Source organism: Miscanthus floridulus, chromosome 3 (assembly GCF_019320115.1).
Source record: "Miscanthus floridulus cultivar M001 chromosome 3, ASM1932011v1, whole genome shotgun sequence".
In the NCBI taxonomy this organism is placed as follows: domain Eukaryota; kingdom Viridiplantae; phylum Streptophyta; class Magnoliopsida; order Poales; family Poaceae; genus Miscanthus; species Miscanthus floridulus.
Genome location: NC_089582.1, coordinates 51,623,722 through 51,647,277, shown reverse-complemented (window position 1 = coordinate 51,647,277; position 23,556 = coordinate 51,623,722). Strand labels below are relative to the sequence as shown.

The following is a 23,556-nucleotide window of genomic DNA, read 5'->3' as shown; positions in this document are numbered from 1 at the left end:
GAAGTTAATTGCCGAAGGGCAGGGTCCTCATTTCAGTGTTGATGACCAAGGTGTGGTGAAGTTCAAGAACCGATTGGTGGTTCCCTCAAGTGATGAGCTTAGGAGAAAAATTTTGGACGAAGCTCACAACTCCAAGTTATTCATTCATCCAGGAAGTAACAAGATGTATCATGATTTGCGTCACTTGTATTAGTGGCCAAATATGAAATAGGATATTACCAAATACATCTCAGAATGTAATATTTGTGGAAGGGTTAAGGCAGACCATATGCGTACGTCTGGATTTCTACAACCTTTGTCTATCCCTGTTTGGAAATGAGAGGATATTTCCATAGACTTTGTTGTGGGTTTGCCCCGCACGACAAAGGGGTATGACTCTATTTGGGTCATTGTGGATCACCTTACCAAGTCTGCTCATTTTCTCCCGGTGGATACCAGATATTCATCCAAGAAGTATGCCAAGTTGTATTTTGACTGGATTGTGACCCTGCATGGTGTTCCTCTTACTATCGTCTCTAATAGAGGGTCAGTCTTTGTCTCTCATTTTTGGGAGCAACTTCAGCAATGTCTTGGTACTAGTCTCCTCAGAAGTTCAGCTTATCATCCGCAAACTGACGGTCAGACAGAAAGGGTAAATCAGGTACTTGAGGATATGTTGAGAGCTTGTGCCATTTCCTTTCCTGAGAAGTGGGATGAATGCTTGAACTTAGCTGAGTTTTCTTACAACAATAGCTATCAAGAAAGCATTCATATGGCACCCTTTGAAGCTCTGTATGGAAAGAAATGTAGGACACCACTTAACTGGGTTGAAGTGGGATGAAAGCATCTAGGCCCCTAGTTGGGTTTCGGTGATTAATGACAATACGAGATTACTATGACTAACATGTGTTTTGCAGAGGCAATTAAGTTAGGTCATGGTAATAGCAATTGATTGGGCAATCATGGTTGTCATGCCCCTACGATGGAAATCGTTTCGGTTTTCAAAGGATGAACGACAAGGTTAAGGATGGACTAGTTCCAAGTGTCGTTTGGTGTTGAAGAAACACTTAGATAAGGATTCACTAGTAGTAATGCTTTTCGCAAAAAGGAAACCCAGCAAACCATAAAGCTTATCATATCCTTTGGAGTTGGAAAATTATTCTCACTAATCGGGTAAGTCGTGCGAGTACATTGTGTACTCAGGGTTTATTTACCCCTGTTACAGGTGCAGCTTGAGGAGTGACTGTTGTGTGAATGATTCTTCTGGTGGGTACAGACGGATCCTTATATCTTATCGTTAGATGTTTATTTCAATTCCGTTGTTTAAATTCCACACTCCGAACTTGGTATTGTAATAATGTATTTCCGAGAACTCTTGTTTTATGGAATGGATTAAGTATTGTAAACTTGTACTCATTATTGGATTCTGGGTGAAAACGTGGATTATTCGAGTTCTCCCTTGGGGTGTGCTTGACAGAATTGTCCGATATAGCTAACTTTCGGGGTGCTTAGTGTCTAGTGGAAGACGAGCGCATCCGAAAACGTAATATTTCGAATGGTTCTACCATAAATACCTAAGAGAAGCACTTTTCAGGTTTGAGAACCACTGGATGGAACACCAGGACATCATGCCTTTAGTCCATCATGGCTGGACCGCACCAGCTCAGACTACTGATGTAGCCAAGATCATTACCGCCAAGTTTTATAATTTGAGGAAAGTGCTAAGAGAATGGCAAAGCAACTTATCTTGCCTCAAAGTGGCCATAGCAAATGTCAAGTTGACCCTGTCCTTTCTTCTATATCTGGAAGAATTCAGAGACCTATCTGTTCGTGAATGGAACTTCAAAAAGCTCGTGGAACAGAAGCTAACCTCACTCCTCCATCAACAGCACATTTACTGGAGACAGAGAGGCTCCATCAAATGGGCTACCTTGGGAGATACTAGTACAAAATTCCTTCATGCTAATACTAAATTAAATTCAAGAGAAAGCTTATCGCCATCTTGGAAGATTCAGATGGCCAAATTGTAACAGCTCACCAGGCCAAGGCTGAACTTATTTGGTCTTAATTCTAGGAAAGGTTAGGTGTCTCTTCCTATCAGGGGCTTACCTTCAATCTGCCTCACTTTGTTTAGGATGCCCAAGAGTTGTCCTTCACTGGTGGACCCTTTTCTTAAGGACGAGATTGACATAGTAATTAAACACTTACCTTCAGACAAAGCTCCAGGGTCTGATGGCTTTAATACTGATTTCTTCAAGAAGTGTTGACCCATCATTTGCAATGATTTCTATAACCTTTGTCAGGCCTTCTATAATGGCAATGTCTGCCTTTAGAGTCTGAATGGTTCTCACATCACCTTACGCCCTGTTCGTTTGGGCTGGTTTGGCTTATAAGTCATGACTAAAAGTACTGTTGGCTGGTTTGGTGTGAGAGAAAAATAATATTCGTTGGCTGATAAGCCATGGCTTATAAGCCAAATACGATCGAGCGAACATGCTGCGAGTCCTTAAGCATGATAATGTTGTGCACGTGTCCGACTTCAGGCTATTCTCAACTCCTTTGCTGAATCCACAAGCCTTATGCAAAGTCAATGATGGTGCCAATTAATGTCAGTGATGAGCATTTTAATATTGTGGCAAATATTTTTGGTTGCTCAAAGGTGTCCCCACCTTTCACATATCTTGGCCTCCCCTGAGTATGATAAAGCTAACAGTGGCAGATTTTTGCCCTCTAGTTTCAAAATGTGAGAGAAGGCTGGTTACATGATGTGTTGAGTTGGTTCTACAGCTGAGCATAGGTCGGCGCAGTTGTGCGGGGAACCGAAAAGGAGTAAAGGATGCAATTCCATTCTCGCTTTCGAAACACAATTTCTAAACCAGGTGCGCACAGATTTCTAATGCACCTTGCCATAACAACACTGCAGTCAGTACCCCGGTGCTACTACCCAGAAAGGTTTATTCAGCATCGTTATTTAGGATATTCTGCTCTCAAACAACATTTGACACACCACTGCGCGGTGCGTAGTGCGTACTGCACCGGGATCCAGCCTGCCTCGGAATTTCCATCCGCGTCCGGCGTATGTAACCAGCCCACTCTGACACCTGCCGGGCTGCTTGTTGTTTCTGCGCGGCCATGCGGCAACCAACGACACACTCCGTCAGCGTCAGGGGCACGTCGCGGAGGCGGCCGGAGTGACAGCTACGACGCGTCTCGTATCTTGCCGTTGTCCCGTTCGTCGCGCCAAATAGGCGCCTCGCCGCCTGCTTATATAAAGCTAGCCGTCGCGAGCTGAGCACTGGTGGATTCCTCGCTCCCTTCCTGCCTCGTGCCAAGCCCCCAAGCCTCAAGCTTGCGAGTGCGAGGCAGCGGGCGGGCGGCGGCAATAATGGCGCTGGAGAAGCTGCAGGTGCTGCACGCGCTGGACGTCGCGGAGACGCAGCGGTACCACGTCCGCGCGGTGGTCATCGCCGGCACGGGCTTCTTCGCCGACGCGTACGACCTCTTCTGCATCACCCTGGTGACCAAGCTCCTGGGCCGCATCTACTACCACGTCCCGGGGCGCGGGGAGCCCGGGAGGCTCCCGCCCAGGCTGGAGGCCGCCATCAGCGGCGTCACCTTCTGCGGCATGATCGTGGGGCAGCTCCTCTTCGGCTGGCTCGGCGACAAGGTCGGCCGCAAGAAGTTCTACGGCAAGACCATCATGCTCATGATCATGGGCTCCTTCCTGTCCGGCCTCTCCTTCGGCAACAGCGCCGGCGGCGTCATGGCCACGCTCTGCTTCTTCCGCTTCTGGCTCGGCGTCGGCATCGGCGGCGACTACCCGCTCTCCGCCACCATCATGTCCGAGTACGCCAACAAGCGCACCAGGGGCAGCTTCGTCGCTGCCGTCTTCGCCATGGAAGGCCTCGGCGTCCTCGCCGGCTGCATTGTCACGCTCGTCTTCTCGGCCACGTTCCAGGCGCGCTTCGGCGTACCGGCGTACGAGGACGACCCCGCGGCCTCCACCCCGCCGCAGGCCGACTACGCGTGGCGGATCATCCTCATGGTCGGCGCCATCCCGGCCTGCTTCACCTATCACTGGCGGATGCGCTTGCCGGAGACGGCGCGCTACACGGCGCTGGTGGCCCGCGACGCCGACAAGGCCGCGCGCGACATGTCCAGGGTGCTGGAGGTGGACATCACGGGCGAGCCGGACAAGGTGGAGAGCATCACCAGGGACAGGGGAGACTACGGCGTCTTCTCCCGCCGCTTCGCGCGCCGCCACGGCGCGCACCTCGCCGGCGCCGTCGCCTGCTGGTTCGTGCTGGACGTCGTCTTCTACTCCCAGAATATCCTGCAGGAGAAGATCTTCAGCGACGTGAAGTGGGTCCCCAGGGCGCGCACCATGAGCACCCTCGAGGAAACCTACCGCGTCGGCCGCGCGCACGCCATCATCGCGCTCTGCGGCACGCTGCCTGGCTACTGGTTCGCCATCGCCTTCGTCGACGTCGTCGGCCGCAAGGCCATCCAGTTCATGGGCTTCGCCATGATGATGGGCTTCATGCTCGTCATCGCCGCCTTCTACGACAGCCTCATCAGCCCCGGGCGCCGGATATGGCTCGTGCTCATGTACACCTTCACCTTCTTCTTCGCCAACTTCGGGCCCAACAGCACCACCTTCATCCTGCCGGCGGAGATCTTCCCGGCGCACCTGCGCACGACGTGCCACGGGATATCGGCCGCGGCCGGGAAAGTCGGCGCTATCGTTGGGACGTTCGGGTTCATGTACGCCGGGCAGAAGGCGGACGGCAGCGAGGCGACGGAGACAGGGTACCCGTCGGGCATCGGCGTGCGCGCCTCCCTGTTCGTGCTCGCCGCGTCCAATGTGCTGGGAATACTCTTCACCTGCTTCCTACCGGAGCCGAAGGGGCGGTCGCTGGAGGAGGTGTCCGGCGAAGGCGGCGAGTCCACCAATAGAGATGATGCTGATGACGTGGGAGACTCCCAGAATCTCCCGCTATAGATGTTCATCTTCGTTACCGGCGCTCGTGGCTGAGGGGGCAATAGATTTAATTTGTGCTCATTATTTTGGGCGAAATCTAAACAACAATATGTCTCCGACATCCATCAGATCATGGATGTGCCTGGGCTGTTGATTTCCGTCGTATCCAGGCAGTAGCGCAATGCCGCCATGGCCCGGACGGCTGGAATGGCCTATCACATTCTCGTGTGAGTCAGCGAGGTGTGAGACACTTTTTTTTTCATAAAGCCTTTCCGAGTGGAATGATCAATGAGGACGATGAAGTGCACTAAGGATCTGGAACACTTATGATGAGCGACTTTTTACAGCTCCAACTTCTACTCTAAAAGAAAATAACTTTTCTTTTTAAAACGTCTAGTACAGCTCCTCCATAGAAATTGTTACCGTAGCCGGAGCCCAAGCCATGCCAAAAAAACCCTAAAGCCGCATTTGGCACAACTCTACTTCACCGGTAAAGCCATTTTTTTAAACGGCTTCACAAATAACTCTAGCGACGGAGCTAGAGCTGATTTTACAAAGTGTTTGGCAAAACAACTCCTCACAATTGACAAAAAAAGAATGAAAAGATAAAGTACCCATTATCTTCTTGTTCACTATCTTCTTCCCACCGGGTGAGCGACCACCGGCTTCCACCCACGATTGGCCCACATGCCCCTTTCCAGTGGCCACATGCCCCTACCCGACGTTCACGCCATCCCTCCCGGTGGCTGCACGCACCTCCCGGCGACCGCGCGCCTCCCTAGAGGCCGCGCCGCCCTTCCCTACGGCCGAGCGCCCCTCCTGACGGCCACGCCGCTCCTCTCGGCGACCGAACACACCTCCTCAGTGGGCGTGCCCCCTTGGCTAGGGAAAATCTATCATCCTCGCACGATGGGGACCATAGGTGTCCACTGAAGTCGGGTGAAGCCAATATTTTAAGCTCGATTCCACCCTAAACTCATGAGAGCAAGTTTCAAGGAGCTCCCTAGGTGAAGTTGTTTTCGGTTTTACCTCGTTTGTCACAAAATAGCTCCAAACAGCTCCTGAGCCAGCGGAGAAGCTGCGCCAAATAGGGCCTAAATATAACATATATTGCTTATTGAAATTCAGAAATGCTCTGGGTAGGGCGTCCGTTTCATCCAGACGCGCGTTGGTGGGCCTCGACGCTTGCCTGAGTGGCCGAACAGGCAACACTGCCATCCGCATGGACACATCATCTCGTGTTGCTCAACATAAAAAATCTCCGCTCTCACCTTCCTCTCGAGTCGCTGCTGCGCCCTCATCCATTGTTGAACGCACTCTCCGCGCCCGCATCGCCGCGGCGTGCTCAACCACGACCGCGCTGTCGGGCCCGCACCGCCACAGCATGTTGCACCACGCCCAAGCGTCGCTGCCTGCCTTCCTGTCTCCCCACCGCCACTCACCGCCGAGTTCTTCGAGCCGACACGCGGTGTGGTCTAGGGTGACGGCTCCGACACGATGTTCTTCACCGCGCCCAGCCGCTTGCCTGCCACCATCCTCCCTCTCTATTGCACCTGAGCGCCGCTTGCTGGCTTCCGCAGTTGCCCACCAGATAGGCCATGGCTGCCGGTGACGCCATGTTTCAAGTGTTTTAGGTGGAAGTTGTTTTTAAGTATTTCATCTGGATGTTGCGTATGTTGTAATAGCTATATACACATGTTGCGAGTATATGTTTCTAATGTTTCAATTGTTCCAAATGTATGTTTCAAGTGATTCATCTGGATGCTGCAGAGGTATATCTGGATGTTGCATAACATGCATGTTGCAAGCATATGTTTCAAGTGTTTCATACATATTGTCGGTGCGAAAAGTGACCAACTAGTAAATATTTGTCGTTTTGCCGTATGTTGTGATCGGATGTGGCCTAGCACTAAATGACAAAGGGTTTATACTGGTTCAGGCAACGTGCCCTACGTCTAGTTTGAGTCTGTCGGTGACTTTAATCCTGAGCCCAGGTGCTCGAAGTTTGTTGTGGGGTTACAAACGAGTGTGAATAAGATGGGGGGGGGGGGGGGGTATCAGAGGTCCGGTTGGACTCTGGACCGAAGGGCCGAGAGTGACGGGAGCTCCTATGTGTGCTAAGTATTTAAACGTATGCTCTGTGTAGCTTTAGAATGTCTAAAGCTAGCAGAGAGTGAGTCGGAATGATCCGTGTGTTGTCTGTTGTTCGTCGAATCGATCCCCTTTTTTGGGAGAGGGAGCATCCCCTTTTATAGATGAAGGGGACAGCCTTACAAGAGAGAGAGAGAGAGAGAGAGAGAGAGAGAGAGTGCTACCTAGTATTGTTGCCCACGCTATCGGGTATGAGATGGTTTGTCGGTGCTTACAATATTGTTGACACCCTGATGCATGTGGTTGGTTCCATCGTGTTCTTCTGGTATGGCAAACGTCGACGCCTACCATACTGTAGGACAAATGTTGGTGCCCACAACACTGTTCATGTCCGGCCAGGTGTGTAGGGTACCCTTCTAACATGGCCTAATAGTACTGTCCTGCAGGTGTGCAGGGTACGGTCCTCGGTATTACGGTTTGACTTGTGCGCCTTACCTTATCTGCTCCGCCTGATTTCTCGGGTCCTCACCGAGTGGGCGTCCCCATTCGGTCATTCCCAGTTGGTTCCAACCGTGTCGATCGGAGAAGAGCCGCAGATAGAGGTTTGCTGTGTTCCCGGTTGGAGACGTGGGTCGGAGTCGAAAGCGAGCGTCGCCCTTCCTTGACCAGGCCTCCTGGTTGGAGAGGCAGGTCGGAGTCAGAAGTGAGCGTCGCCCTTTCTTGGCTAGGCCTCCCAGTCAGAGAGGTGGGTCAGAGTCAGAAGCGAGTGTCGCCCCTCTTTGGCTAGGACTTCCGATCGGAGAGGTGGGTTGGAGTCGGAAGCGTTCTGGTCGGAGACTGGATCACTCTTTCGGCTTATCGTCAGGTATCTGGGTTGGCCTAGGAGTTGCGCGTCATCCGCATCATCGTCTGCTAGGTCGAGCTTTTTGCTGGGAAGCAGTCCCATTAGGGACCTCGAGTTTATGAACTCGACACGTATGTTGCAACTATTTTATCTGGATGTTGCAAAACTGGATCTGGATGTTGTATGCGTTTGCAATGGGTTTCAAGTGTTTTCAGGTGTTTTGCAAGTGTTTTAGAAGTATGTTGCAAGTGTTTCAACTATTTTGGACATATAGTGCAAGTGTTTCAATTGGATGTTGCAAAAGTAGATCTAGTGTTGCACATGTTGCACTGGGACCACCTGCCACAACCGCCTGCTGCAGCTGCTGGGCATTGGAAAGCGTACAAGGCATGAGCGATCCCCTCTTGCAAGCGCATGGAAAGCATACGAGGCATGAGCATCGAGCGGTCTCCACATGTTGTCAGTCGGGCAGAGGTGTGTGCGGTCCGAGTGGTGCGGGCCCCCATGTGGGCGCATCGAGGTGCAGGTGGGGGAAACAAGGTACAAACATCGATGTCTGAACGTGGGTGTTTGTCTAGATGTCCATACACTAGCACTTAGCTCTATGAATGTGTGCAAAACCTACCCCTATGAGCGCCTCTAGGCAACTGAGTTGATCTGGCAAATCTTGAGGACTGACAAAGTCACCACAGGTGCCTTGTTGTCGATGGGCACATCGCCTACCACTGAAAGAATAGCGCCGTTAAATCCTAAAATAAATCTAGGAAAATACGAACACATGTGTCAACTGTAAAGTCAGGTACTTGAATCCAGCCTCGAGGTAGAGTAGTGTCTGTGTTTCGAACCACCGGCTAGTAAATTTGTATCTGCACATCTGGCACAGATGGTGTGCTCGGAGGATACAAGGATTTACATTAGTTCAGGCGGAATGTCCCTACGTCTAGTCTGCTGTTGCTCATGTTACCGGCACTAGTTTGTAGTAGGGGTTATAAACGGGCGAGAGAGGGAGAAAGTCCCAAGTCTCTGGTGAAAAGATCAAATGGAGTTGAGTCTTGTTGAGCTCGTTCAGCCGTGTGCTTGTGCCTCTCCCCCCATGGGGCGTCCTGCTTCCCCTTTTATAGATGAAGGGGAAGGCGCATGTTATAGAGAGAAAGAGAGAGAAAAGGAGAAAAGCGAGGGAGAAGAAGGCCTCAAGGGTCGCGACATCCTTCATCTCCTTTATGTGGGTCCCACCGGTCCTATAGATGAGACGGGGATGGCTCCACATCGCGGCCCTGTTCATCACTAGCGCTATACGTAGGCGTCATCAAATGATCGTGGTGCTCTACTCTGTTTCAGTGGGCAGAGTGGTCAATAGGTACTCCTGTCAGAAGCCGTACGGGGATTAGGCAGCACAACGCCAGCACGCCCGACACTGTTGGCGATGTGAGCCCCTAGGTATGGTCTGTCGTGGCCATGGGTCACATCGAGACATGCCAACTTCCCTCCTAGTGTGGTAGAACCTCCTAAATTATAGGACCCACATGAACTTGTCACTGTCCAACGACCATTGACAACTATGCATATGTTCCTAGTAACTTAAGAAGTCTGTCAGGTGTCCTCGAAGAACCCCGAATCATCCATGATTTCCAAGAAGGATTACATTACAGAGTCATTGCAGTATTACAACAGTTTATTCAAATAGATACACCAGAGTAAAAATAGCGGAAGACTTACAATAACATAGTTTACAAACCATTTGTTTCAAACCATACAACTAAGTTCGGTTAATATTACAAAACGTAGTAGTAGAGTGGTATTATAACATATTACTGATCACACAAAAAGTTGCCCTGCCCAAGGGCCACGCATTTACTTCTCATCGTCAGATCGAACAATAGTCATGCAGCACGATCCAAAATAGATCTGCTCATGAGGCTCACATGCAACACGGGTCAATGAACCCTGAGTACAAAAGTACTCAACAAGGCTTAACCGAAATAAGAATTAATAGAACGCAGGAATGCAGGCTCAAGGATTCAAGGTATGGCTTTAGCAAAAATCAAAGTTATTTTGCATAAAAGCTCTTTAACAAAATTCTTTAATTTGACATTTAAAACTTCATAACATCATATACAAAGATGACATGATCTGTATTGAGATCATGAAACTTCGTATCCAACATCCTCTCAATTTCAGTTATTAAACTACGATGATGAACAGTGAGTTGAGTCTCCATAACCGAGGAGCAACGACGATTCGAACCGATTAAACCCAGCTGGGAATTCCAGACCACACGACATATGCAGGTCCCCGACCTACATATATCAACCTGCACTCAGATCCTCCAAAACAAGAACGGGTCCGCGCCACCCGAGAATACAGTACTCCACTATTCTAGCCCATGGCCATGTGGGTACACGCTACTCTCGCCATCTCTCCACTTCTAGTGCGCGAGTAGCCATTCTCATAATAGAATAGCCAAGTTAAGGCTTATCGAAGTATGTGGTTAGTACTACAAAATCTCACCTCATGCAATTCAACAACAGACGGACCTTAATCGACACAGGCGGAAAGAAGCCGCTCACAAGACCTCCATGTCTTGTGGCTCTCACACACAGAGTCCGCTCGGTCTAGATTTATTACTCCACATGCTCATATTTCATGAGAACATAAGTAACCAAAGATCCATTTAAAACTCACAGGTGACAGGTAATCACCCGACTTTTAATTGTCTAAGCATGGCTAACCATAACTAGGCATTTACGAATTTAAACTGGTAACAAGGTAGGTATGGAAAAACAAGGTTGGTAATGCACCAATTTGGTTTCCACTTGACTCCTAATCACTTAATGCAGTATATAAAAGCAAAAGCGATAGAAATTTATAAAACACAAGGTAGGTTTAAATGCATCCTGGGCTTGCCTTCGTTGATGGAAAGGTTAGGTTCCTACGACGTTCCATAAGTATTCGATCCGACCTCAACAGGCAGATTAACCTCCTCCGCAACTTGATTAACTACCACGTGTTCACCTTCGTTCACTACACGTAGTAATAATGCCATGTTTAACATGATGCGGAATACGAAACATGATGCTCGATGATGGATTCAAAAGTTAATAGCTGGAATACAACTTTCCTTCACGGTACAGTTACAAGTCAAACTAACTAAACCTTTTCGTAATACCTAATTCAATTGCCAAGGATCATTATCAACTAATGACCCAAGGACATCACTCAATCAAAAATTCAAACAAAACCTAAATCAATAAAGGTTACTATTTGGTTTTATGAATTAATTAATTAATTAAGAATTATGAAATAAATCAACTTATTCTAATTGAGCTGAAAATTTTAGTAAAGGTTCATCACATGATAAGTAAGTGGCAAAACAAATTTCATAATTTTTGGATAATTAAATAAGCCTAGAAAAATCATGGAAATCTATTTATTAATAAATTAAGCAATTTTCATTACATTCAAAAATTACTGTAAATCAATATTTAATATTTTTCCTAAATAATATTCATCACAGAGAGGTCACACAAAAATTTTCATAATTTTTGGAGCTCTAAATAAATCTACACAAAAATAAGAAAAATAGACACTATTCATTCAAATCTGAAAAACAGAAATTCATTTTGAACTGCACAGTCACTGACATACGGGTCCCACCTATAATCCCTAACCTCGCGCATTTGACCACGCCGGCGACTGCGCTGACCGACGTAAACTCACCGACGATGAGTCCAACGGCGACGGCCAAGGTACCAAAACGATCACCATGACTAGGCGCATCGTTTGACGTCCCTATCTGTACTGATTACGGCCCTATACTAGCTCGACGTCGGCCATGGCGGATGCGGCGTCTCGGTGACACTACGCCGGCGAAACAAGGCCGGTAACAGTCAAACTAAGCGCTTAGAAAGGATTAGCATCTCACCCCGAACGTGTAGAAGCAAAGAACGAGGTCGGAGAAGCTACGGTGACGCAGGTCGATGGTGACAGCGGTCACGGCGGAGCAGACTTCGTCGACGACGGTGTTCCGGTGACTGCAGTGGGTAAAATGACCAAGCAAGAATGGATTAAGCACCACAGCATCAAGACAAAGCTGTAGGGACAACAAGCAAGGGCAACGGCTCACCGAATGACGCTGGCCGCGGTGATACGGAATCGCGGGTGAGGTCGCCGGCCGCGAGGAAGAATGATTGCTAGCGGCGGTTCCTGGCAGAATCAGACAACCGCAGTAGGATGGCTAGGCGCGCAAGGAGCAGGCAAAACAAATGGATGCTTTGCTGTGACGGCAGAGGCACTGGTTCGACGACGAGGGCTCGCTGGAGATGAGCAAGAGCGATGGAAAAAACAGAGTAGCGAAGGGAAGGTCGACGACGGCGTCTCGGTATTTATAACGCGGCTCAGAAGCTCAAGGAAGCCACGACAGAGCCCTTCCCCGCACCAGTGTGACGCCATAGACGGCCACGACACGCCTAGAACGCCGAAGAAGATCGCTGGCCATGTAGCTTAGGCGGTGAACACTGTTCACAGAATTTATAGAATTGCCACACGTTTTCAAATTCAAATTACTCCCAAATTTGTATAACAACTCAAAAATCTCCAAAAATAAAAGTTGTTCAAAATTCAAAGTTCTACAACTTTGCTTTTATAACCAACCATTAATTTGTTCTATATTTTGAAATGAACTTTTGAATTCAAATAGGGGATATTTAACGAATTACGTCTTTTCGAATTACTTCAAATTTTTCATAACAACTTTGAAAACTCCAAAAACAAACTTTGTATAACTTGACAAGCTCTACACTTTTGCTTTTGGGCTCAACCCCAAAATATGCTTAGATTTTGAAATGAGTTTTCAGGGTAGGATTTAAATGCTGAAAATCAGGGTTTTCTCGAAAATTCAAATCCAAACCAAATTTTGAACTTGATTCAAACAATTCAATTCAACACTTATAACATAAATGTAAACTTGTTTTAGTGAATGCATATCAAAGTTTGCAATATGACCAATGCCTTGCAATGCATATGATGACATGTCCTATTTTTAATATTTAAACACCCGGGGTGTTACAATCCTTCCCCCTAAAAGAAATCTCGCCCCGAGATTCAAAGCCATAGGGTAAGTAATGGAAAAGAAAATATGTCGCGAGAACACATACACAATCTATCCATAAAACAGCGGAGGTCCCTTTACAAAACACAACTGGTAACAACCGAGCTCAACTAACGGTACTCTATATTGACGCAAGAAACTCTGGAAAATTTTCTAATAAGTAATCTTCTGATTCCCAAGTAGCTTCTTCTTCTGAATGTTGATTCCATTGTATCTTATAGAACTTGATTGTCCTTCTTCGAGTAACACGATCTTTCTGATCCAAAACTCGGATACGATATTCGGAATAAGTCAAATCTGGTTCAAGTTCCACTCCTTCAACCTCAACATTCTGCTCAGGCACTCGGAGACACTTCTTCAATTGAGAAACATGGAACACATCATGCACAGCTACGAGTTGTTCTGGTAATTTCAAGCGATATGCCACTTTTCCATACCTCTCCAAAATTTGAAATGGTCCAATATATCGAGGTGCCAACTTGCCTTTAACACCAAAACGGGTAACCCCCTTCATTGGTGATACTTTCAGATACACAAAATCCCCCTTGTTAAATGTCAATGGTCTACGTCATTTATCCGCATAACTCTTTTGTTGGGACTGTGCTATCTTCAAATTACTTTGTATTTGCCTAACCTTGTCTTCTGTTTCTTTCACAAGATCAACCCCAAAGAATCTTCTTTCTCCAGGTTCAGACCAACTCAGCGATGTTCTGCATCTATGACCATAGAGTGCTTCAAATGGAGCCATTCTAATGCTTTCCTGATAACTATTGTTGTAAGAGAATTCAGCCAAAGGCAGACATTCATCCCACTTTTTGGAATAGTTAAGAACACAACATCTTAACATATCTTCAAGTACTTGATTGACCCTTTCAGTCTGACCATCAGTCTGGGGATGATAAGCTGTACTATACAGAAGTTTGGTTCCTAACGAAGCATGTAAGTGTTTCCAAAAGCTAGAGACAAACTGTGTACCCCTATCTGACACTATGGTCTTTGGTACTCCATGTAAGCTCATGATTCTTGCTAAATACATCTTGGCATATTGGATCGTAGGATATATAGTCTTGACAGGAAGAAAATGTGCTGACTTAGTGAGTTGATCTACAATAACCCATACTGAGTCAAATCCTTTTGATGTCTTGGGTAGACCAATAATAAAATCCATACTTATATCCTCCCACTTCCAAGATGGAATAGGTAATGGTTGTAATTCACCAGCAGACCTCAAATGTATAGCTTTCACCTTTTGACAAGTATCACACTTTGCTATATATCTAGCAATCTCTATTTTCATTTTAGTCCACCAGAATCTTTGCTTCAAGTCATGGTACATCTTGTTGCTTCCTGGATGGATAGATAACCTAGTAGCATGTGCCTCTTCTAGAATTGACTGTCGCAACTCACGAACCTTTGGTACCACCAGGCGATCCTTGAACCATAGCACACCTTCATTATCTATGCTAAAGCATTCTGCTTTTCTATTCTTGACCCTTTCTTTGATATGGGCTATACCCTTGTTTTCTTTCTGAGTAACAATAACTTGGTCTCGAATAGTGGCTTCAACAATTATGTTGGTCAAACTACCTTGTTGAATTACTTCTACATTCAACTTCTCCATTTCTTGACATAAAGTCAAACCCATTGTTCTCACTGCTAGACAATTGCAATAACTTTTGCGACTGAGGGCATCTGCAACCACATTTGCTTTGCCGGGGTGATAATGTACTTCCAAGTCATAATCTTTAATCAGTTCTAACCATCTTCTTTGTCGCATATTCAACTCTGACTGAGTAAAGATATACTTTAAGCTCTTGTGGTCTGTATAAATATGGCACGTATTACCAAGTAGGTAATGCTGCCAAATCTTCAGAGCATGGACCACAGCTGCTAACTCCAGATCATAAGTTGGATAGTGTTCTTCATGTTGCTTAAGTTGCCTGGATGCGTTGGCAATGACTCGGCCTTCTTGCATCAACACACATCCAATACCAATACCTGAAGCATCACAATAAACATCAAATGGCTTCTCGATATCAGGTTGGGCTAATACTGGTGCAGTGGTCAATAGTCTCTTCAAGGTCTGGAAAGCCTCTTCACAATCAGATGACCAGACAAACTTGACTTGGTTCTTCAACAATTCAGTTATGGACTTTGATACTTTAGAGAAATCTAGAATAAACCGATGGTAATACCCCGCCAATCCCAGAAAACTCCGAACTTGATGAACTGTGGTTGGCGGTTTCCAATCAAGCACATCCTTCACTTTTCTTGGATCAACTACAACACCTTCAGCTGACAAGACATGTCCAAGAAATTATACTTCCTTAAGCCAAAAATCACACTTGCTGAACTTAGCATAAAGTTGATGTTCTCTCAAGCGGGTCAGAACAATTCTGAGATGTTCTGCATGTTCTTTCTTATTATTGGAATATACTAGAATGTCATCAATAAACACCACTACAAACTTGTCTAGCTCAGGCATGAACACTGAATTCATCAAATACATGAAATGAGCTGGGGCATTTGTCAAACCAAAATACATTACCAAGTATTCATATAATCCATATCTTGTGGTAAATGCCGTTTTAGGAATATCTTTTGGCTTTATCTTGATTTGGTGATATCCTAACCTCAAATCTATCTTGGAGAAAACTTTGGCTCTGGCCAATTGATCAAAAAGCAAATCTATCCGAGGTAAGGGATACTTATTCTTGATGGTCACTTCATTCAATGGATGATAGTCGACACATAACCTCAGGGTCTCATCTTTCTTTTTCACAAAAATTGCTGGACATCCCTAAGGTGATGAACTAGGTTGGATAAACCCCTTCTCAATCAATTCTTGTAACTAAGTCTTTAACTCGGCCAATTCCTTAGGTGGCATCCAATAAGCTCTCCGAGAAATTGGAGCTATTCTAGGTTGCAACTCTATGTTAAACTGGACATCCCTATCAGGTGGTAGACCAGGTAAATCTTCAGGAAACACATCCAGAAATTCACACACTACCGGGATATCTCTAATCTCTTTGACAGCAGTTGCACAAACCTTGCCCACTGATCTTCTTAAGGTTGGAAGTTGGATGAGAAATTGAGAATTACTATCAGGCAAACTCACCCTTAATGTCCTATTCAAAGCATCTATAATAGCCTTATGCTGATACATCCAATTTATTCCCAAGATTACATCTATATCCTGATCCTTAAGGATAATCATGGTAGTGGGAAAAATATGCCCACCTAGGTTTATGGGTACCTGGTATACCATTTCCTTAGTACACAGACATCCGCCGGGCGACTGTATAAAGAAATTTTCCTTTGTTGCCCCAATTGAAATTTCATGCTTTACCACAAATGTTCTATTGATGAATGAATGAGATTCACTCGAATCAAAAAGTATAACTATAGGGTGATTGGCAACAGGAAACATACCCATCATCACTGGCTCCCCTTCCAGAATTTCTCCAGCTTGAATATAGAACATCCGTCCGGTCTTCCTCTCTTCTTTGCCCTTCTGAGCATTCTGATTAGGGTTCTTGTTTGGTGCCTGGCCCTGTTGTTGATTGGCAGGGGCCTTCTGATAATTTTGATTAGCCTGTCTGGGATACGAACATTCCCTGGAGAAATGACTGGTCCTTCCACAATTGTAACATGGATAATTGTGACCTTGGGACGTTGGAGCATTGTCACCAGGAGCATTGGTCTACTATGAATTCGGTTGGGTTATAGCAGAATGGACATTTGACTGTTGCTCGGCTTGGAACTGTGGCGGACGATAAGGACGATTATGATTTACTGGATGATAAATCACCCTCTGCCTCTTTTGATTTCCCCCAAAAGATCCAGATGACATACTCTTTTTCTTTTTGAGATCCTTATGCTGCCGATACTTTGCCTCTGAAGCAATTGCAATATTTACAGCCTCATGATAAGTAACATTAGTACAAGTTGTCATCATTGTCTGCAGCTTGGTATTCAGGCCTCTCATAAACCACCTCTTCTTCTTGGCATCAGTATTGACATGTTCAGGTGCATATTGTGACAGGTGATTGAATCTTCCCACATACTGCATCATAGTTTGATCCCCTTGCTTCAAAGCAAGGAATTCATCCAGCTTCATAGCCATCACTCCTTTCAGAATATAGTGGGCTCTGAAGGCAGTACGGAACTCAGCCCAAGTTATTGGAATGCCAGCTGGTTGCATAGCCACTAAGTTTGCCCACCAAGCACTCGCTACTCCTCGAAGTTGTTGGGTGACAAACGTAGGTTTCTGATACTTCATGCATGGAATAAGATCAAATTTCTACTCCATGGTTCAAAGCCAATCATCAGCCTCCAATGGTTCATCTGCCTTGGTGAACACTGGTGGTCTTGTGTCTGTAAAATCAACATATGTAGCCTCCTGTCTGTTATAGTGGCGACCACGGTTTCCTTGCATCTGATTCTAATTACTCTGAGCCATCTCATGAAGCAAACGAGAATTTTTGACCATCACATTGACAAGTGCAGCTATAGCATCAGCCAGATTTGTTGGAACTGGTGATAGATCTAGAATACCACTCTCATCTTGTGAAGTTCCCAGAATATACGAACCCCGCATACGACGCATCTGCTCATAACAAACCAAACTTTATTCACAAGTCTTTATTGAATTGCACAAAAGCTTACTCTAGACACATTACATAGAGTTTACTAATATAAACACCAACCCGCATGAACCTAAACAAAACTACTTAACTTAACTAGAACTAATTATTATACGACTCTACTCCTTTCCTCAATTACTTCAAACTTCAGGCTCGGTATCCATTCCGGAAATATTACCGCCTTCATTATCACTTTCATCGATCATTACTAATTCTTCAGGATCTTCTTCTTCTTCTTCTTCTAATTCACTACCATCAGCAAGGATAACACCTAGGTCCATGGCATCAGCTTGGGGTTCATGATTTGGATCTAGGAGATTGCTTAGCCTATGAACTTCCTCATGCAGATAAGTATTATGTTCTTCTAAATCTTCTACATAGAATTCTAGCTCATGAGTTCTAGCTCTAGCTACATTTCCCTATGCCAAGCTTCATTCCTTCCTTCCACCATACGAACTAACATATGTTCGCAGTTCCTGTGCACTGTGGTGAGATGCCTCAATTGATTCTATAATTCTCCTACCTGTATGGCATCCAAAGCCCTATCTCTAGTAGCTTGTGCTAACTCTGCAGAAATCCTCTGTATCTCTGCCTAGGGATCAGGCCTAGAGCTGCTACTGCTAGCACCATCATTCCTAGGGGCAAGTTGGTGACGAGGATCTCCTTTGGGTCCAGTGGACTTACGGGGTGTTATCTTGGTACGAGCCATACTGTAGGAAGCCAATTTAATCCAAGTAAGACCACTTGATCAAAGTCTAAAGAGCAGGTAGAATAGATTACATTACTCAAACCAGACTCACTACTCAACTCTAGACTTAGAGGTGAAGGAAGTAATGAGTGAATTAATCATGATGCATGAATCATTCTTACGAACCAAAATCATCAATGCTTATAATGCACATAAACAACATTTGTTTTTATATAGGGCATAGTAAGATTACTACTCCACCACACAAAACCTTTTTAATCAAATAAGGAATGGTGAGAAAGAAATAAGATAAGTTAGAAGCAATTTGGACCAAATTAATAAGTTAAGTTTAGTCATCCCAAATCGTTTTGAAGTTTTTGTAAACCAATACGACAAAGACTTTGTAACGATTGCTCTGATACCATTCTATGGCAGAACCTCCTAAATTATAGGACCCACATGCACTTGTCACTATCCAACGACCATTGACAACTATGCATATGTTCCTGGTAACTTAAGAAGTCTGTCGGGTGTCCTCGGGGAACCCTGAATCATCCATGATTTCTGAGCAGGATTACATTACAGAGTCATTGCAGTATCACAACAGTTTATTCAAATAGATACACCAGAGTAAAAACAACGGAAGACTTACAATAACATAGTTTACAAACCATTTGTTTCAAACCATACAACTAAGTTCGGTTAATATTACAAAACGTAATAGTAGAGTGATATTATAACATATTACTGATCACACAAAAAGTTGCCCTGCCCAAGGGCCATGCATTTACTTCTCATCATCAGATCGAACAATAGTCATGTAGCACGATCCAAAATAGATCTGCTCATGAGGCTCACCTGCAACAAGGGTCAACGAACCCTGAGTACAAAAGTACTCAACAAGGCTTAACCAAAATAAGAATTAATAGAACGCAGGAATGTAGGCTCAAGGATTCAAGGTATGGCTTTAGCAAAAATCAAAGTTATTTTGTGTAAAAGCTCTTTAACAAAATTCTTTAATTCGACATTTAAAACTTCATAGCATCATATACAAAGATGACACGATCTGTATTGAGATCATGAAACTTTGTATCCAACATCTTCTCAATTTCAGTTATTAAACTACGATGATGAACAGTGAGTTGAGTCTCCATAACCGAGGAGCAACGACGATTCGAACCGATTAAACCCAGCTAGGAATTCCAGACCACATGACTATGTAGGTCCCCGACCTACATATATCAACCTGCACTTAGATCCTCCAAAACAAGAACGGGTCCGCGCCACTCGAGAATACAGTACTCCACCATTCCAGCCCATGGCCACGTGGGTACATGCTACTCTCACCATCTCTCCACTCCCAGTGCGCGAGTAGCCATTCTCATAATAGAATAGCAGAGTTAAGGCTTACCGGAGTATGTGGTTAGTACTACAAAGTCTCACCTCATGCAATTCAACAATGGATGGACCTTAATCGACACAGGTGGAAAGAAGCCGCTCACAAGACCTCCATATCTTATGGCTCTCACACACCAAGTCCGCCCGGTCTAGATTTATTACTCCACATGCTCATATTTCATGAGAACATAAGTAACCAAAGATCCATTTAAAACTCGCAGGTGACAGGTAATCACCCGACTTTTAACTGTCTAAGCATGGCTAAGCATAACTAGGCATTTACGAATTTAAACTAGTAACAAGGTAGGTATGGAAAAACAAGGTTGGTAATGCACCAATTAGGTTTCCAATTGACTCCTAATCACTTAATGTAGTATATAAAAGCAAAAGCGATAGAAATTTATAAAACACAAGGTAGGTTTAAATGCATCTGGGGCTTGCCTTCATTGATGGAAAGGTTAGGTTCCTGCGACGTTCCACAAGTATTCGATCCGACCTCAATAGGCGGATTAACCTCCTCCGCAACTTGATTAACTACCACGTGTTCACCTTTGTTCACTACACGTAGTAACAATACCATGTTTAACATGTTGCGCGAAACATGATGCTCGATGATGGATGCAAAAGTTAACAGCTGGAATACAACTTTCCTTCGCGGTACAGTTACAAGTCAAACTAACTAAACCTTTTCATAATACCTAATTCAATTGCCAAGGATCATTATCAACTAATGACCCAAGGACATCACTCAATCAAAAATTCAAACAAAACCTAAATCAATAAAGGTTACTATTTGCTTTTATGAATTAATTAATTAATTAAGAATTATGAAATAAATCAACTTATTCTAATTGAGCTCAAAATTTTAGTAAAGGTTCATCACATGATAAGTAAGTGGCAAAACAAATTGTATAATTTTTGGATAATTAAATAAGCCTAGAAAAATCACGAAAATCTATTTATTAATAAATTCAGCAATTTTCATTACATTCAAAAAGTACTGTAAATCAATATTTCATATTTTTCCTAAATAATATTCACCACATAGAGGTCACGCAAAAATTTTCATAATTTTTAGAGCTCTCAATAAATCTACAAAAAAATAACAAAAATAGACACTATTCATTCAAATCTGAAAAACAGAAATTCATTTTGAACTACACAGTCACTGACATACGGGTCCCACCTGTCATCCCTAACCTCGCGTGTTTGACCACGCCGACGACTGCGCTGACCGACGTAAACTCACCGACGATGAGTCCAACGGCGATGGCCAAGGTACCAAAACGATCACCATGACTAGGCACATCGTTTGACGTCCCTATCTGTATTGATTTTGGCCCTATACTAGCTCGACGTCGGCCTTGGCGGATGCGGCGTCTCGGTGACACTACGTCGATGAAACAAGGCTGGTAACAGTCAAACTAAGCGCTTAGAAAGGATCAGCATCTCACCCCGAACGTGTAGAAGCAAAGAACGAGGTCGGAGAAGCTACGGTGACGCGGGTCGACGGTGACAGCGGTCACGGCGGAGCAGACTTTGTCGACGATGGTGTTCCGGTGACTACAGTGGGTAAAACGGCCAAGCAAGAATGGATTAAGCACCACAGCATCAAGATGTAGCTATAGGGATAACAAGCAAGGGCAACGGCTCACCGGATGACGCCGGCCGCGGTGAGACGGAATCACGGGTGAGGTCACCGGCCACGAGGAAGAAGGATTGCTAGCAGCGGTTCCCGGTGGAATCAGACAACCGCAGTAGGATGGCTAGGCATGCAAGGAGCAGGCAAAACAAATGGATGCTTTGCTGTGACAGCAGAGGCACTGGTTCAACGACGAGGGCTCGCCGGAGATGAGTAAGAGCGACGAGAAAAACAAAGCAGCGAAGGGAAGGTCGATGACGGCGTCTCGGTATTTATAACGCGGCTCAGAAGCTCAAGGAAGCCACGATGGAGCCCTTCCCCGTGCCAGTGCGATGCCACAGAAGGCCACAACATGCCTAGAACGCCGAAGAAGATCACCGGCCATGTAGCTTAGGCGGTGAACACTGTTCACAGAATTTACAGAATTGCCATGCGTTTTCAAATTCAAATTACTCCCAAATTTGTATAACAACTCAAAAATCTCCAAAAATAAAAGTTGTTCAAAACTCAAAGTTCTACAACTTTGCTTTTATAACCAACCCCTAATTCGGTCTACATTTTGAAATGAACTTTTGAATTCAAATAGGGGATATTTAACGAATTACGCCTTTTCGAATTACTTCAAATTTTTCATAACAACTTTGAAAACTCCAAAAACAAACTTTGTATAACTTGACAAGCTCTACACTTTTGATTTTGGGCTAAACCCCAAAATATGCTTAGATTTTGAAATGAGTTTTCAGGGTAGGATTTAAATGCTGAAAATCAGGGTTTTCTCGAAAATTCAAATCCAAACCAAATTTTGAACTTGATTCAAACAATTCAATTCAACACTCTTAACATAAATGTAAACTTGTTTTAGTGAATGCATATCAAAGTTTGCAATATGACCAATGCCTTGCAATGCATATGATGATATGTCCTGTTTTTAATATTTAAACACCCGGGGTGTTACACCTGGTGTAAGAAGTTTGATCCTGGGGTCGTACTCTTAGACTCGTAGTGGTTGGAGGCGGTATGGAACCCCATCGGGAGAGACAGAGGCCGTGCCCGTGGGGTCTGGCGAGATAGATCCCGCGCCCTCAGGGTCGGGCGAGACAAAGCCTGTGCCATAGGGGTCTGGCGAGATAGAGCTCACGCCCTCGGGGTCAGGGGAGACGGAGCTCGCACCCAAGGGATCTAGCGAGATGGGGCCTACACCAAGGGGTCTGTTGAGATGGGGCCCGTGCCCTCGAGGTCAGGCAAGATGAAGCCCATGCCCTTGAGGTCGGGCGAGACCTTAACTATGTCTTGGACCATCCGGGCAAATTAACTTTCATGACCGTTAACTTCCTTTCTCTGGGTATCCCTAATATCGATACCCGACAGTAGCTCCTGAGCCTGCGGAGGAGTAGAGTACTCCTTTAGAGGCTTTTTTCAGGTGGGTCTCCCTTTATGGCCCACCGGGTGTCTTCATAGGGTAACGATTCCCTTCTGTTGCAATGGGACTCCTTGGGAACATGTAGCTGTGGGATTCAGGGGGGCGAAAAAGATTTCTCTTGATTCCGATCGCTACCTAGGATTCGATCAATCTGCCATCGTTAGACAACCGCGTATTTGGTCTCCTTACGAGTCTAACTTCCCTCAAGCCCTTGCACGTAGTAGGGGTCTAGTTGAAGGGTCAGCTCGTCTTATGATCGTTCTCCCTTAAGTGTTTTTTTCTATAAAATAGAGGGACTGAGCCATGCCATGTTTTCCTCGATGGACAAATCATGGTGCTCAGTGAGCTGTTAACAGGCTAGTGCGAGCGGGGTCCTAGATTCCCATTTATGGGGGTCTGGCATGGGTTAGCTGGTGACTGACTCTAGATTCTTGGCGGCCAATCCATATAGTCCTTGGGTCTGTTCGACCGGTCCCAAAGGCTCGCTGCCTTTCTTCAAGGAAAACCCATGGACTATGAACTGACCAACACTCAAACGTGGGCTAGGATGCTACGACGCTCGTGCACCTAGGTACTAGCCATTAGTGGGCCCATCCCTTTCCACCCCTCACTCTAAAGGCGCCCCAGAGCGGTTGTGAGCCTGTCGGTGGGCCAACCTTCGAACTCCTGGGCCTGAATGGGCCGTGGGAGCATTTTTAGCTCTATATCCCTCCTTACCTATGGTGGTTCTCGACCCATCGAAGCCTAACCACAGCCTCGC

General features: G+C 45.5%; 1 protein-coding gene across 1 annotated transcript; it reads left to right on the top strand.

The window, feature by feature from the left end:
• Positions 1-3,364: 3,364 nt before the first annotated feature.
• On the top strand, positions 3,365-4,981 carry LOC136545715 (probable inorganic phosphate transporter 1-4). Its single transcript, XM_066537703.1, has one exon. It carries the CDS (start codon positions 3,365-3,367, stop codon positions 4,979-4,981), a length of 1,617 nt encoding a protein of 538 aa, XP_066393800.1.
• The last annotated feature ends 18,575 nt before the right edge of the window (positions 4,982-23,556 follow it).

Bases quoted from the DNA above. Each gene is read 5' to 3' on its own strand.
- LOC136545715 (XM_066537703.1), top strand. From the start codon at position 3,365: ATGGCGCTGGAGAAGCTGCAGGTGCTGCACGCGCTGGACGTCGCGGAG.